Source organism: Carlito syrichta, unplaced genomic scaffold, assembly GCF_000164805.1.
Source record: "Carlito syrichta isolate Samal-C Ts95f unplaced genomic scaffold, Tarsius_syrichta-2.0.1 Scaffold311381, whole genome shotgun sequence".
Taxonomy (NCBI): Eukaryota; Metazoa; Chordata; class Mammalia; order Primates; family Tarsiidae; genus Carlito; species Carlito syrichta.
In genome coordinates, this window is record NW_007255477.1 from 43,363 (window position 1) to 60,499 (window position 17,137).

The window sequence follows — 17,137 nt, forward strand, 5'->3', positions numbered from 1 at the left end:
AAGGCTGAGGCGGAAGGATCGCCGGAGCCCAGCAGGTCAAGGCTGCGGTGGCCAGGAGTGTGCCACTAACCTCCAGTCTGGGCAGAGTGAGACTCCAACTCAAAAAAAAAAAAAAAAAAAAAAAAAATGAGTGTTTACTCATATTTCTAATATTGAAAAATTATAAGCAAGGCAAATGTTTCTTGAACAGAATTACTTAAGTAAGACTCTCCGGATCCTGAAGTATATAGTTTTTTTGAGATTTTTTTGTTGTTGTTGTTGCTGTTTTTTGAGTTGGAGTCTTACTCCATCCAGGCTGGAGTGCAGTGGCACGCACGCTCACGGCCACTCCAGCATCGACCATCTGGGCTCCAGATATCCTTGCACCTCAGCCTTCCGAGTAGCTCAAACTACAGACGTGTACTACCTCACCCGGCTATTTTTAATTTTATTGTAGAGACGAGGGCTCGCCAGGTTGCTCAGGCTGGTCTCGAACCCACGGGCTCAGGCAATCCACTCGCTTCAGCTTCCCTAAGTGCTGGGATTACAGGCTGAGCCACTGAGCCTGACATGTTTTTTTTTAGTTGGAGTCTCACTGTGTTGCCCAGGCTGGAGTGCAGTAGCATGCTCACGGCCACCGCAGCCTGGACCTGTTTGGCTCAGGCAATCCTTTTGCCTCAGACTTTCAAGTAGCTGGAACTACAGGCAAGCGCCACCATGCCCAGCTACTTTTTTTTCTTTAAATCTATGGTAGAGATGAGGTCTCGTCAAGTTGCCCAGGCTAGTCTCCAACCCATGAGCTCAGGCAATCCTCTTACCTCGGCCTCCCAAAGTGCTGGGATTATAGGCGTGAGCCACTGCACCCGACTGAGTATATAGTTATTAAAAAGGATATGCATATGTGTCCTCTGAGATATCTCTGAATCATGTATAGAAACCTGTCAATTGTGGTTATCTGAGGGATGAGGACAATCCCTGGGACAAGAGAAAGGGATCTGAGTACCTGTATTCATGTATATTTTTGTATGTATTATATGACAATAAAAAATTAACTAAAAAAATAGTAGTCTCACCTGATTACCTTCAAAGGTGGCGTATCCTAAGCCTGCCTACTTAGGCTTATAATTCAAAAGACAATTTAAATAAAAAAGGGGTGGGAGTTATTGCGATATAATTCAGATACCATACAATTTACCCATTTAAATTGTGAAATGATTTTTGTATATTCACAGAGTTATGCAATCACCACCAAAATCAGTTTTAGAACATTTTTAGCATCCCAAAAGAAACTGTATGCCCATTAGCAATCACTTCCCATTTCTCCTAACCCTAGGCAACCACTCAACTACTTTCTATCGCTATAGATTTTCCTGATCTGGACATTTCATAATAATGGAATCATCCAATATATATTCTTTTGTGGCAGACTTTAACTTAGCATGTTTTCAAGGTTCATCCATGTTGTACCATGTGCCAGTCTTTCATGCCTTTTTATGGCTGAATAATATCCCATTGGATGTATATATACCACATCTCATTTATATGTTTATCAGTTGATGAATATTTGGGTTGTTTCTGCTTTTTTGGCTGTTATGGGCAGTGCAGCTGTGAATACTCATATGCAGGTTTTTGTATGGACATAGGTTGTCGTTTAACTTAGGTATATGCCTATAGTAACCTTTTGAAGATGGCAGAATGTTTTTCAAAATGACTGCATTTTACTTTCTCATCAGCCTGAGGGTTCTGTTTTTTCAGTGTTGTCGTTAACATGGTAACATGTCTTTTTGATTATAACCATTCTGGTGGGTGTGAAGTAGTATCTCATTTTGGTTTTTATTTGTATTTTCCTGTTAGTTAATGATGTCAAGCATCTTTTTGTGTGGTTATTTACTTTTGTATATCTTTTTGGAGAAAGAATTTGCTTTTATAAATAGTTTTACTTGTCATTCATAGACAAAATACCAATGATCTGGGATAAGAAAAATTCTAAGGGTTTTTGAACAATGCTCTGATAATAGGTATTGGAGAGAAAAAAGAAAGTAGCCAGGATTATTTTATCTAGAGTTGAAGAAAAGCATAAGTTCTCTAAGGACTTGTGTCACAGTAGGAGCAAGACAAATAGAACAGGAATAAAACTGAATGTTCTAGGAGTCAAAAGAGAGAAATACTGAAGATAGGTTACCCTATTTGAAACTTTCTAAAGTAGAACATAAAAATAAGGCAGACTAAATGAAAGGATTGTAATAACAAGAAATGTGATAGAAGCTGGCCCCTGGAAGTGATCTTTTATATCATTACAAGGAAACAATGCTTATAAGTTATGTATAGTTTTGTAAAGAAAATCCCCTAGTTTAGATATTTCAAAATTAGTGACTTTGGTTTAGCATTTAGAAAAGATTGTTTATAAGGTTTAAAAAAATGTTTATATAGAAAATCTTATATTGAAAAAGGTTGGGTACAGTCGCTCATACCTATAATTCCAGCACTTTGAAAGGCCGGGGCAGGAGAGTTGCTTAAGCCCAGGAGTTCGAGACCAGCCTAGGCAACATAGCAAGACCTCATCTCTACAAAAAATAAAAAATTAGCTGGGCATGGTGGTTTGTGCCTGTAGTCCTGGCTATTCAGGAAGCTGAGAGGGAGGATCACTTGAACCCAGGAATTAAGGCCGCAGTAAACCTTGAGTGTGCCTCTGCACTCCAACCTGGGCGACAGCATGAGATCTCAACTCAAAAATATATTCATACATACATAGAAATATTGAAAAATATAAAGGATAGTATATTAAACAGCAATGTTTAGTCACCTATAATGAACAAATGCTAATTTTTCAGTTTGCTTCACATTATACAAACACACACAAATTTAGGTAGGTTCCCTTACAAGTCCCATTTTCCTGCTGAATACTCACCCTCCCACCCTGTCCCCCCAAAACAGCCACTGTAATGTAAGGTACATTCAACCATATTTTATATTTTGCTACATAACATGTATATCTGTAAGCCAGTACTTCGAGGTTTTTTTAAATATGTAAAGTAATATGATACTATATGTGTGTATTATTCAGCATCTTGGTTTTTTTTTCAGAATTATAATTTCAAGGTATACTTACTTATATGTTGATACTTAACAGGCCTGTTTCATTCAGTTGAACTATTATCAAGTATTCCAACTTCTAAATCTGCCACAGTTTATTCCTCTACTTACGGGCATCTAGGTTATATTCAGATAATAGTGCTATTACTACTAACAGTGCTAAAATATAAACATACTTGTATAGATTGTACACATGTAACAAGGTATTTCTAGTTACAAACCTGAAAGGAATTCCTGGGACATGGAGTATCATTTGGTTCAAAGGTTAGGGTCTGGAAAGTTATCTAAAACTACTAAGTTAATTGTAACATATGTGGGATGATTTTAGCTCTGTGAGAACAACTTATCTATTTTGGTTTACTCAGTGACTAAAGTAGTGTTTAATGCTGAGTAGTTGTTTAAGTATTCTTGAAACAATTAATCTTTGGGTTTCTGATACCCTGGGATTGTGAACAAATATCTGTTGATTGTTATATTAATCCTGATTGTATCTAAGGACAAGAAAGGACAGAGGGCACTATTAACATCTCTTATGTGTGAAAAGGAGTAGGGAAATATGGATATTTGTATTTGCTTACATGCTTGTGCTATAATTAAGCAAGTAATGTTTGTGGAAATGGAGCAGCTAAGGAAAAGATATGTTCTTGTTTTAACCAATTTGAGGGAAAACGCTAATACCAAAAACTTCAGCTTTCTTTAGAACAAATAAACAGTTTTAATGGAATAGGTTGAGAGTAAAGGGACATCATTAGATTAAATGTTAGACTCTCCCGCGCTCTTTATTTTTAGCAACAGCAAAGCAGAACCTAAGATTTACAAGTGTTGAAAGGGGGGGTGATAAAAAAGGTAAACTATATATATAAGCTCAAATAATTAAATTTACAACAATTCTGATGACCACTTGAATTTTAGAGCAATTTCTTTTTTTGAGCTGAAGTCTCACTGTGTTGCCCAGGCTGGAGTGCAGCGGCACATTCACAGCCACCCCAGCGTCAACCTGCTGGGCTTCTGCAAGCCTTTGGTCTCAGCCTTCCAAGTAACCGGAGCTACAGGCGTGTGCTACCACGCCTGGCTAATATTTTATTTATTGTAGAGGCAGTTATTGCCAAGTTTCCCGGGCTGGTCTCGAACCTGCAGACTCAGGCAGTCCTCTCGCCTCGGTCTCCCAAAGTGCAGGATTATAGTCTGATCCACTAAGCGTGGCCAGCAATTTCTTAGAGTTTTTTTGTTTTTGTTTTTTTTTACTTTTTTACTATGGAAATTTTACACATACACAAAAGTAGAGTAGTTCTATAAGTCATCATGAACTCATTGATTAAAAGTAGTTTTAATTGTCTTGTGAGAATTTGGACCGATATATTTTGTTTTGGTCTAAATTTTCCTTTGGCAGATAAATATGCAGACAATTTAATTGTCTCCAGCTCTGTTAAAATCAGATCGTTTTTTAATCTTTTAAAAAGAAAATTGGGGCCAAATACCATGGCTTACACCTGTAATCCTAGTGCTTTGGGAGGTTGAGGCAAGAAGATTGCTTGAACCTAAGAGTTTTGCACCATCCTGGGCAACATAGTGTCTCTACAAAAAAATTCTTTAAATTAGTCAGGTGTGGTGGCTTGTGCCTATAATCCTAACTACTCAGGATGTTGATGCAGAAGGTTCACCTGAACCCAAGAGTTAGAGTCTACAGTGATTCATGAAGTGCCACTGTACTCCAGCCCGAGTGACAGAATAAAACCCTGACTCAAAAAAAAAATTGTTGTTGCTCTAACAGTCTAGAAAGGAATCATAAACCTGGTTTATTTAAAAACATCTTTTTAGTTCTTCCTAGCCTTAAAATATGAGCCAACCTCCCCCCCACTTTCACATGGGTAATACCTTCAGATGGTATTTACAGCAAGATATCTTGTTTTCAGTCCTGCCTATGTACCCAATCTCTCCTCTGCCTTTTTGGTAACTCCTTTTTAGGGTGTGTCTGTGTGTGCACCTGAATTTTTAGAGTTTCTTTATGTGCATGTAAACAAATACAAATATCCATATTTCCCTACTCCTTTTCACACATAAGAGATGTAATAGTGTATATAGCATTCTGTATTTTGTTTTTAAGGTTTATTTAGATCATTCTGGAAATCTTGTTTCTACGCTTAGATAATTATTCTTTTCTGTAACAGTTCCATTGTCTACAATTCCACAGATACACAGTAGTTGTTTAACCAGTGCATTCAGATTGTGTCCAGACTTTCATTATACAATCAATACTGTAGTCAGTAACATCGCATATATGTTTTTCTTATGTACTGCAGACATAGCTATTAGATAAATTCCCAGTAGTAAACTTGACTGAGTTAAAAGAGAAATTTGCATTTGTGATTTTGATAGATACTTATAAATTTTGCCTCATAGGTCTTGCTTAGTTATGAGATACCTATTTACTCATAGCTTCATCAACAGAATATGTTGTAAAATTTTTGGATTTTTAACAAGTTTGGGTTTGCTTTTCTCTGAGTGAGGCTGAATATCTTTTCGTATGTTTGAAGTCTATTTCTACTTCTGTTTCTGTGACCTGTCTTTCATACCCTTTGCCCATTTTTCTCTTGTTGGTCTTGATCTCAGTTTTTCAGGAGCTTTTTGTATATTGAAAGGCTAATATACCTGATAAACGAGTTGCAAATATATTTTTCACAATTTGCATTGTTTTTTGACTTCACTTATAGTATGCTTGTTTTGACATCCAAACGTTTTTTAGTTTTATGTAGTTGAATTTAATTTTTTTTATGACTTTTCAGATTTCTTTATCCATTATAAAGGCATTTTTTACTCAAAGGCTGTAAAGACATTAGCACATATTTCCTAGTTGCCTTTTGGTTTGCCCCTTCTTTCCTTCCTTTCAACAGTTAAGTCGTTGATCCATTTGGCATTTATCCTGATATATAGTGTGAAATGTGGATAAACCTTTTTTCTAGATTGATTCCAGTCGTCCCAATATCAGTTATTAAAAAGTTTTCATCTTTACCCTATTTCAGATGCTGCCTTTACATTTCCTTTATGTGTTAGAGTCTGTTTTGCTCTTTCTATTTTGTTCCATTGGTCTCTTAGACAGTTGCATAGGTACTATCATGAAGGAGCAAATATTACATATATTAGTCTACAAAAGTGAGATTAAAAAGATAGATTTATGACTTGCTTTGGTAATAGAGTGAAAAACCAAATTTTTGTCTGCTGGTGAAATATACATACAACTTGGAATCAGCATGTGCAGAGAAGCATGAAGGAACATAGCCACATTTGAAGTATATTACTGGCGTGCATGAAGGAAATTAACAGAGTCTGAGGAGTAGATAGCCCCAGGTAATTGATAGCCTGTTATGCCACATATGGAATTTGAACTTTGTCCTATAAATGACGGGAAATTCTTAAGCATACAAGTGAAATGTAAGATTATATTTTAGAATGGATTAAATGCAGAATTCAGTGGACTTAGTCTGTGCATGAGCTTCAGGATGCATAAACCCTCTGAAATTTTGCTTCAGGGGGAGCATCTGAGGCTTTCATTATATTCTCAGAAGTCTTTTACACACACACACACACACACATACACACACACACACACACACACACACGGATGCACAAAAGCTAAGAATATCTTCTTTAGAAAGATTTCTGTGGTAACACGGGATAGGATGGTTTGGATAGTTTTTAAAACTAAAGACAAAGTTTCCAGTCAGGAAATTTTGGCATTAGTGTAGACAAGATGAGTGGCAGAGGGGAAAGTGGACTTTCTCTTCAGCTCATTCTTTCTGGAAGGTACAGTCAATTCTCCTTGTTCATAGTAATTATGTTCTATACACTGAATTAATGAATACCGAACGATTGCTCCTAGGGGAAATATGGGGTTATTGTTATGTAAATGAGTCAAAGATGACCTCTGTGTATTGGCCCGAAGGTTGTTTATTTCTTTGCAGCAGACTAGGACCTGTTAACTTAAAAGTGTGATTGCACCAAACTAAATTTTTGCACATCTAATTGTATTAAGCATAATCCTGATAAGCAGATTTTTAGCCACTGAGAGCCTGCCTACTTTGCACACCCCCAACATCTGTTGACCATGGATAAGATCAGATCTCAGAGCTAAAAAGATCCCATGCTACTGTTGCCCTTTGAAGCTCTTTGATCCGCAGACTCCTTGCTGGGCTGCTGAGCATTGCCACTTAGACATGGAAGCTTTTTTCTCCTCTGCCCCCATTTCCTGAATGTTCCCTTGCCCTCCTGGTCTAGGTAGTGGCTCCGCTGCTTTAGCCTCTGAACACTCTAGAGTTGTAAGGGATTTCCCCTGCTTGCAGATCAGGCAGAGTATCACCCAGTAAAGGTTATGCATTCTACTGCCACCTCTGGTCATACCTTTTCCCTTGATCAGGCCCCAAATCCCTTGAAACTCAAAACACTTAGGTTCCTACGAACCTCTGGCGACATTTTCGTCAATCAGTATGTAACCATATTTTATGTGTTTTTCTGTTTAAAGACACTTTATTTCATATATATGGTTGATTTAACACTAAACTCACAGCTCACATCACTGTGACTCATGCCTGAAGGAAGCTCACCTGACACCTCTACTTACTCTGCCAGGCATATTTGTGCTTTAGAGCATCAAACAGCACTTCAGTACTATGTTTTGAGGCTATTTTCAACAGCAGAAGCTCCCCGCAAAAGCACAAAAGTGTGGAAAATGTGATACCAAATAGGCCCTGCACAGGACACTTGTTTATAGTTTGAAAAATCGAAATAAGAAGGCAGAGCTTCACTTTGTTCAACCTCAGCTAGGAAGGTGCACACATTAGGTGGCTCAAATATATTTCACTGCTCTGTGCATGTCCACAAAAGTGCTGTGAGTATTGACTTTGAAGTTACAAGTAAATTTTAGCAAGTAGAGAAATTTGTAACTATGGATTCTAGGAATAATGAGAATCAACTCTACCAATCCAGTCTCCTCTTGAATACTATACTTCCAATGATAAGCCCACTCCCTCATGACAAACTTTTCCCTTGCAGGGTAGTTTTAATAATTATACTGTGCTACAATCTGCCTCCTATTATTTCTAGTCATAGATCCTAATTAAGATTTTCCAGGACCGTTCTCCACTTCAGTATACTACTTAAATTCACCTGTCTTATATTCACCATTAAATCCCCCTCAAGTAAACAGATTCCCAATTTCTTAGAAACTTTGGTCTGATTTATTTAAATAACGATTAAATCAGAGGAATGGAATATTTCATGTTTTTGTTTGTTTATTTTCATTTTTGAGACAGGGCCACAACCTGTTGCCCAGACTAGAATGCAGTGGTGGGATCATAGGTCACTGTAATCTCTAACTCTTGGGCTCAAGTGATCCTCCTGCCTCAGCTTCCTTATGCCACCACACTTTTTGGTTGTTATGATATGATCTCACTATGTTGCCCAGCTATTCGTGGCCTCAAGTGATCTTCTTCCTCAGCCTCACAAGGTGCTGGGATTACAGGTGTGAGCTATCATGCCTGTCCTGAAATATTTAATGTTATTATTACAAACAAGCACATCCCTTCCTGTCTTATACCTCCCCCCAGTAAAAACCCACCCCCTTGTACTCCCATTTCCTCACTAAAGTTCACACCCTCAGTTGCAAATTATTCAAATTTGCTTGGGGGGAATGAGGCAAAGAAAAGACTAGAGATAAGGATAACTTTAAATATACAGAAAGATTCATCTCTTTTTGCTTTGTCTATCCTTTCCTCTTCTTGGGTCACCTCTACTTTTCCATATATTAGCTTCATTCTGTAAGCAGATTTTCTCAGTGTAGTGAGGAAGATGGCTACCAAGAGCTACAGATTTATATCTTGTCACACTGTAACTACAATAGAAAAAGGAATTTCAACATCTAGGATCTACAAGGAACTCAAATGTGCCAAAAAGAAAAAACAAGCAGTCCCTTACAAAGTGGTCAACAGTCATGAATAGGCACTTCTCAAAAGATGACATACAGCAGCCAGTGGATACATGAAAAAATGCTCAGCTTCACTAGTCATCAAAGAAATGCAAATTAAAACCACATTGAAATACCACCTAACTCCAGTTGGATGGCCATCATCAATAACTCAAAAAACAACAGATGCTGGAAAGGATGAGGGAAAAGGGAATGCTTCTACACTGTTGGTGGGAGTGTAAATCAGTACCACCTCTGTGGAAAACAGTTTGGCAATTTCTAAAAGAGCTAATCCTGAGAATATATCTGGAAGAACTCAAATCACTCTATGAAAAAGATACCTGCACACACATGTTTATTGCAGCATTATTCACAATAGCAAAAACATGGAACCAATTGTGCTGCCCATCGAAAGAGGACTGGATAAAAAAATGTACATATACACGATAGAACATTACATACCATAAAGAACAAAATTATGAGCTTCACAGCAACTTGGATGAACCAAGAGTCTATAATACTGAGTGATCTATCACTGAAACAAAGAACTGAGTGCCACATGTTCTTACTCATAAGTGGACCTTGAACAATTATCATAATACTTTAAGAAAGGAATTGGCAGTAGTGGGAAACTGCTTGGGGCGGGGGGGTGGGATTGGCAGTAGTGGGAAACTGCCAGAGGAGGGGAGCACACCTCATCAACTAGGGTACCTGCATAATGAACATTTATATACCTAACCCTGAATTGTACTCCACATCTTTAAAATAAAAAATTTTAAGAAGAAAAGAAAAGGAACTTCTCTCAACCATTGTCCGTGTGTCAGAATAGGGAAGAACTGTCTGAGTCAGATAGCTAGCCCTGGACCAGTTGCTGTTGCCTGGTATATAGAAAACTGATTAGCTAGTTTATGTCATCTGTAGTCAGAAAAGTAGCAACACTTGCTTGATAGCTTCTCTAGTACCGTGTGGATTTTTAGAAAAGGGCAGATTCCCAGAGGAAATAGGGATACAAGGCAACTAAACAATAACAGCTGGGCCTGGTGGTACACCCCAACTACTCGGGAGGCTGAGGCAGAAGGATTGTCTGAGCCCAGGAAGTCAAGGCTGTAGTGAGCCATGATTGTGCTACTGCACTCCAGCCTGGGTGACAGAATGAGACCTCAGCTCAAAAAAATAGTAAGAGCAAATATCAGTTATACACATTAAGACAAGTTTTTTTTTTTTCCTGCTATATTTAGAGCTAGTAAGATGTCTCTTAAGGACCATCAGTATATTACACAGTTTTCATCTTTGAACGTTGGCTCATAATTGATTTTGCTTTAAAATTGATGCCTGTTATTTCTCAGTGATGGGAATACTATAATGGTGGGTATATAGTAATTATTGTTATATTTTCTGTTCTTTTGCATATATTTAAAACATTGCATACTTTTTTTTTTTTTTGAGTTGGAGTCTCACTCTGTCGCCCAGACTGGAGTGCAGTGGCCGCGGCCACCGCAGCCTCGACTTGCTTGGCTCCAGCGATCCTTCCGCTTCAGCCTTCCAAGTAGCCGGAATTACAGGCATGCACTACCACGCCCGGCTGATTTTTTGATTTATTGTAGAGATGAGCTCTCGCTGCCCAGGCGGGTCTCGAACCCGTGGGCTCAGGCAATCCATTCACCTCAGCCTCCCAAAGGCGCGGGATTACAGGCTGAGCCACCGAGCCCGGCTTACATTGCATACTTTTAATAAAAGACCAGAAAATCAATTTTGCTTTGATTTGAGTTGGTGAATAATAATTTATACTTGGGTTATAATTCCCTTCATTATTATTCCCTTCATTATTAAGTTAGCTGTAGAAATGATGTTGTGTCTCACCTAGTAACCAATATAACATTTTAAAGGTGCTATATTATAAAGTTAAATAAGTTTTTTTTAATGATGTGGAAAAAATATAATTTGCTCCCTTTAACTCTTATCAATATATTTATGATACCATAGGTACCTGCAAGATGTGGCGTTACAGTCCGAGACAGTCTAAAGAAAGCACTGATGATGAGAGGTCTAATTCCAGAGTGCTGCGCTGTTTACAGAATTCAGGATGGGTATGGTTTGTATTGTATGTGATGTGAACCTAGAGAATTGAAAGTCAACTTCAGAAAAAAAATATTGTTAGCCTGAAGAAATCTTATAGACCATTTGAGGAGTTAAATTAGGTAATTTTGTATGACTGTAGTATTTGTTACTTTGATCAAATGACTTTATTTGAAGTTTGATAATCTTACAATTTTTTAATCATTTAGAGTATGATTTATTTGGATAATGGACCCTTACCTGCTCCTTCATTTTTAAAATACAAATCCATAGTTTCACAAAAGTTTCTCAAAGTTAACATTTTATATTCATTTACTTTTCTTTCAGAAAGTATCTAACATTGTTCCAAGACCCCTAAATTTTGAATTCTGTTTAAAAAAAGAATTCCTTTTGGGGGCATGATGTCCCTTGAATACTCTTTTTCTTTGAATGGATAGATAAGTCCTTGCCTGTTTTTGTTTTTGGTTTTTTTTTTAATTTTTAATTTTTTGGACCCCAGGAACAATCCATTTTCTGCTGTTGTAGGTCTTTTCTGGAGCTGACTTGAAGAAAAGAGTACATCTCTTTACCCTGCTGTTTGTTCAAGAGTGATACATTTATTTGGGGTAAACTTAAAAATTAATTTATTGCCATTTAAATTTCTAACGATGGAAGACTAGGGAGCCAAACCTCCCTCACTATTACTAGCCCCTCAATAACCAAATTTCATGTCTTCAGCATGAGGTATATAAAGATTTTTAGGTGTGATGACCAAGAAAGATTTGTATCTACATTTTTCAGAGAGAAGAAACCAATTGGCTGGGACACTGATATTTCCTGGCTTACTGGAGAAGAATTACATGTAGAAGTGTTGGAAAATGTTCCACTTACAACACACAACTTTGTATGTATCTTTACATTTTTTTGAAATGTCAAAAATGTTCAAGTTTTAATGAATGAATTTTTATTTAGACGGTATGAAATATGGATGAGTAGTTTTGAGATTGATATTTTACCTAAGTGAAAAATCAATTCTGTTTTTTAAAAACTTGTATTTAAACTAAAGTTTAATTTTAATCATCATACTTTCTAATTTTAAAAAAGCAATATTTGTCCATTATTAAATGAAAAAAATTTGAATGGTGTGAAAAGTATAGTAAGTTTAAAAAAGTGAAAATGTTCTTGCAGATACCAGCGTTCGTATAGGTTAATAGATTATTTTGCGGTCTTCAAACCTTTTTCTGTATTCATAGATGTGTACTTGTTCACCCAAAGTTTTCTCCTTTCTATTTTTTTCCCTTCCTTTCATTGCTTTCTGTTCATTTTCCTTTCTTAAACCAAAAATGGAGCCATTCTATATGATATTCTTTACTTTTTTAAGAAAATTCATCTGGACATCATAGACATCTTTCCGTGTCAGTACACCTGGTTTGATTTTTTTTTTTTAAGTGATTGCATGTTAAATCATAAGAATAGAAGTTCAATATATTTAGCTATTTTTCTATTAATAGACATTTAAATTTTTGTGATTTAAATACTATTACATACAAAGCTAACCAGAGTCTTTCTGCATATATCTTGACATACTTGTGCACAATTCTGCAAATGTTTCTGAAGGATAAGTTAACGGAAGTAGAACAGCTAGGTATTAAATTCTCCTTGAGGCTTCTCCCTTTGGTTTTTGTATTTGTTAAAACCTAGCCATAAGCTAAGTGTCACCAGCATGAAGCCTGAAACATGGGGCCTTTTCATTTTAGAAATAAAGATATGCAGTTCCCAGACATGAGAACCTATCCTCTAAAAGGGCAGGCAGAAGAAAGACCACTTCTGTCTTTCTTTCTTTTAAAACTTTTAATTTTTTTTATTTTAAAGTTGTGGAGTGCAATTCAGGGTTAGGTATACAAAAGTTCATTATGCAGGTACCCTTGTTGTTGAGGTGTCCTCCTTCTCCAGGCAGATTTTCTCTACTGCCAATCCTGCCTTTCTGCCCCCCAACCCTCCACCTCAGTTTCCCGCTACTGCCAATCCTTTTCTTATAGTATTAACGATAGTTGTTCAAGGTCCACTTATAAATGAGAACATGTGATACTCAGTTCTTTGTTTCTATGAAAGATCACTCAGTATTATAGACTCTAAGTCCATCCAGGTTCATGATTTTGTTCTTCTTTATGGCTGTGTAATATTCCATTGTGTATATGTACCACATTTTTTTAATTCAGTCTTCTTTTGATGGGCAGCATTGTTGGTTCCATGTTCTTGCTGTTGTGAAAACAATACTGCAATAAACATATGTGTGCAGGTATCTTTTTTTATAGAGTGATTTGAATTCTTCCAGGTATATTCCCAGTAGGGGGATTGTGGGGTCATATGGAAGGACGATTTTTAGATCTTTTAGGAATCACCACACTATTTTCCACAGAGGCTGTACTAGTTTACACTCCCATCAATAGTGTAGAAGAGTTCCCTTTTCGCCATGTCCTCTCCAGCATCTGTTGTTTTTTGAGTTATTGATGATGGCCATCCTGACAGGAGTTAGGCGGTGTCTCAATGTAGTTCTAATTTGCATTTCTTTGATTACTAGTAAGTCTGAACTATTTTTCTTGTATCTGTTGGCTGCTTGTATGTCAGAAGCGGTCTTTAAAGCAAGAATACATTTCTTACTTTTGACCATAGTTAATATTTTTCTAGATAGATAGTTATTTCTATCCTTTAGGCATCAGATATTTTCCCACATCTTGGTGATTAGTCCAGCTGAACTCTTAAAGCAGATGATTGATAAGATTATTATCTCCAGGGCTCTATTAATGATGAATGATGAAATCAGGCTTGTGCTTCTGTAAATAAGACGTCTTTTGGATGAGTGTATGGTACACCCAATGTCAATCAAATGTACTGTGTAACAGAAAATTTTATAATGATGAGCTAGAAAACGTCATTGCTGTTCATTTTTTGGCATGTTGAATTTTAACTGGATAAATCTTAATATTTTTGTTTAAGCTTTTAAGAATCCAAAAACAGTCGAGTTTACATTTCATAGTGATCTCAATAATTCTTTTTAGTTAGCAATTGGATATGAGGAGGTGAAAGAACACCTAAGTTACCAAGCATGAGAAAATAGAATTAAAATGGTACTCAGGAAGGTCATTGCCACAAAAAGATAATGAAAGTAACAGCGGATTAATTCCAAAGTTGGAAACCTTTGGAGACACAGTTGGAGACCTGCCAGTAAATTTTTTTTTTTTTTTTTTGAGTTGGAGTCTCACTGTCACCCAGACTGGAGTGCAGTGGCCACTCCCAGCCACCACAGCCTCGACCCGCTAGGCTCTGGCGATCGTTCTGCCTCAGCCTTCCAAGTAGCTGGAACTACAGGCATGCGCTACCATGCCCGGCTAATTTTTTGATTTATTGTAGAGATGAGGTCTCGCCTGCCCAGGTAGGTCTCGAACCCGCGGACTCAGGCAGTTCACTCACCTCACCCTCCCAAAGGTGTGGGATTACAGGCTGAGCCACCAAGCCCGGTTTGCCAGTAAATTTTTATTGACACTCTTCTGTCTGCCAACGCTGGACTATATCTAGATATATGACAGTAATTAAGACAAATGGCATCACTGCTTCAGAGTAGAGAGAGGATTTAATAAGAAATTTTCATCAACATTCATAATTACTGTGAATGTATAAAGTTTTATAAATGCACAGAGACTCCTAACCTGGCCTTTGAGGAGTCAGGAAGGTTTCCCGGGGCAGAAATATCTAAGCTTAGGACTACTGAATGAAGAAATAAATACCAAGTAATGAGTACTCTAAGCCGGGTCTGGTAGCTCAAACCTGTAATCTCAACACTTTGGGAGACAGGGACGAGAGGACTGCCTGAACCTAGGGATCCAAGACCTCTGGTGAGACCTCATCTCTATAATAAATTTAAAAAATAAAAAATTAGCTGGGCATGGTGGTACATTACTATACTCTACAACAGATTTTCTAAACACTGTGTACTTAGGCAACATTAAATTTATAGAAAGTTTTTTTTTCAGTAATACATTAACCCTAGTTTACTGTAAATGTTTTACTATATAAACTTTTTAATTTACCTTTTCAGCTTTTATAGTAACCCTTAGCTTAAAAGTCAAACACATTGTACAGTTGTACAAAAATATTTTGGTTTTTTAAATATCTTTATAAGCTTTTTTAGTTTTTAAATTTTAAAGAAAATTTTTGGTCAGGCTTGGTGGCCCATGCCTGTAATCTCAGCACATTGGGAGGCTGAAGCAGAATTGCTTGATCCCAGGAGTTCGAAACCAGCCTAGTCAACATAGCAAGATCTTGTCTCTACAAAAAACTTAAAAATGAGCCAAGCGTAGTGGCATGTGCCTGAAGTCCCAGCTATTCAGGAGGCTGAGGTGGAATGATCACCTGAGCCTAGGAGTTTGAGGCTTCAGTGAGCTGTGATGGTGCCACTGTACTCCAGCCAGTGACTGAGTGAGACTCCAAACTAAAAAAAAAATTTTTTTTTTAACTTTTTTGTTCAAAAGAAAAATACAGGCTGGGCATGGCCATACGGACTGGGCATGGTGGCTCAATCCTATAATGCCAGCACTTTGTGAGGCCAAGACAAGAGGATCACCAGAGCCTAGGAGTTCAAGACCAACCTGGGCAACAAGACCCCGTTTCTATTTTTAAAAAATAAAATAAGAGCCGGGCTCGGTGGCTCAGCCTGTAATCCCGCGCCTTTGGGAGGCTGAGGTAAGTGGATTGCCTGAGCCCGCGGGTTCGAGACCCGCCTGGGCGGCGAGACCTTATCTCTACCATAAATCAAAAAATCAGCCGGGCGTGGTAGCGCACGCCTGTAATTCCGGCTACTCGGAAGGCTGAGGCGGAAGGATCGCCGGAGCCCAGCAGGTCGAGGCTGCGGTGGCCGGGAGCGGCCACTGCACTCCAGTCTGGGCGACAGAGTGAGACTCCAACTCAAAAAAAAAAATAAAATAAAATAAAATAAAAACTAAGATACAAAGATTCTCATTAGCCTAGGCCTTCACAAGGTCTGGACCATCAAGATGTCATGTACCTAGATACTAGGAATTTTTAGCTGTTATAATTTTATGGGACCACTTTTGTATACTCAGTCCATCATTGAAACATAATTATATGGTCCATGACTTTGATATCTTTTAGCCACAGTTTCCTGCTTTATTAACTTTAGATATCATACACTGATTACTGATTCTGTAAGAAATTAGCTAATTTATAATATTACAGCCCTTCTTCCTCTTCCTCCTTTCCTCTGATGTTTATTTTTTAATTTTGGTTATTTATTTATTGGATACCTTTGTCACTTTAAGTAATACACTTTTGTTTCTTGTTCTTTCAATATCAATCAACATCCCTTAACTCCCTGCTTTGTGCAGTAATTAAATTATACCCTTATTTCTTTCACCACTATTCCTGCCATCTGCTTGGCATCTCTACTTTTCCTTTTATGTTGTCAAGTGTGAAATCAATTACCAGCCTCTTACTCATTTCTCATCTTCTTAACTTCTGAGTTTGTAAGTTGGATATTTGGGTGAGGAATAAAGATGTATAATCCATCTACTATTTTGAACCCCCTGGTTTTTATTTTAATATCTTTGGGTATGAGTTTTCTGGGGGGTTTTTTGAGTCAGAGTCTCACTCTGTCGCCCAGGCTGGAGTGCAGTGGCATATTCCCGGCCACCACAGCCTCGACCTGCTGGGTTTAGGCAATCCTTCTGCCTCAGTCTTCCAAGTAGCTGGAACTATAGGCACGCGCCACCATGCCTGGCTAATTTTTTTGATTTATTGTAGAGATGAAGTCTCACCAAGTTACCCAGGCTGGTCTCAAACTCCTGAATTCAGGCAATCCTCTCACCTCAGCCTCCCAAAGTGCTGGGATTACAGGCTGTGCCACCACGCCTGGCCGCATGAGATTTCTTTGTTTTTTCTTTCTTTTTAAAAAAATTATTATTTATTATAGAGATGTGGGGTACAATTCAGGGTTAGGTATATAAACATTGATCATGCAGGTACGCTTGTTGATGAGGT

At 37.7% G+C, this 17,137-nt stretch overlaps 1 protein-coding gene across 1 annotated transcript in view; it reads left to right on the plus strand.

The window, feature by feature from the left end:
* BRAF (B-Raf proto-oncogene, serine/threonine kinase) overlaps positions 1-17,137 on the plus strand; it is a 151,702-nt gene that overhangs the window by 35,955 nt on the left and 98,610 nt on the right. The window contains exons 3-4 of the mRNA XM_008068634.2: positions 11,012-11,115; positions 11,885-11,987. Of these exons, the coding sequence (XP_008066825.2) occupies positions 11,012-11,115; positions 11,885-11,987 (207 nt within the window). The remainder of the gene's footprint in view (positions 1-11,011; positions 11,116-11,884; positions 11,988-17,137) is intronic.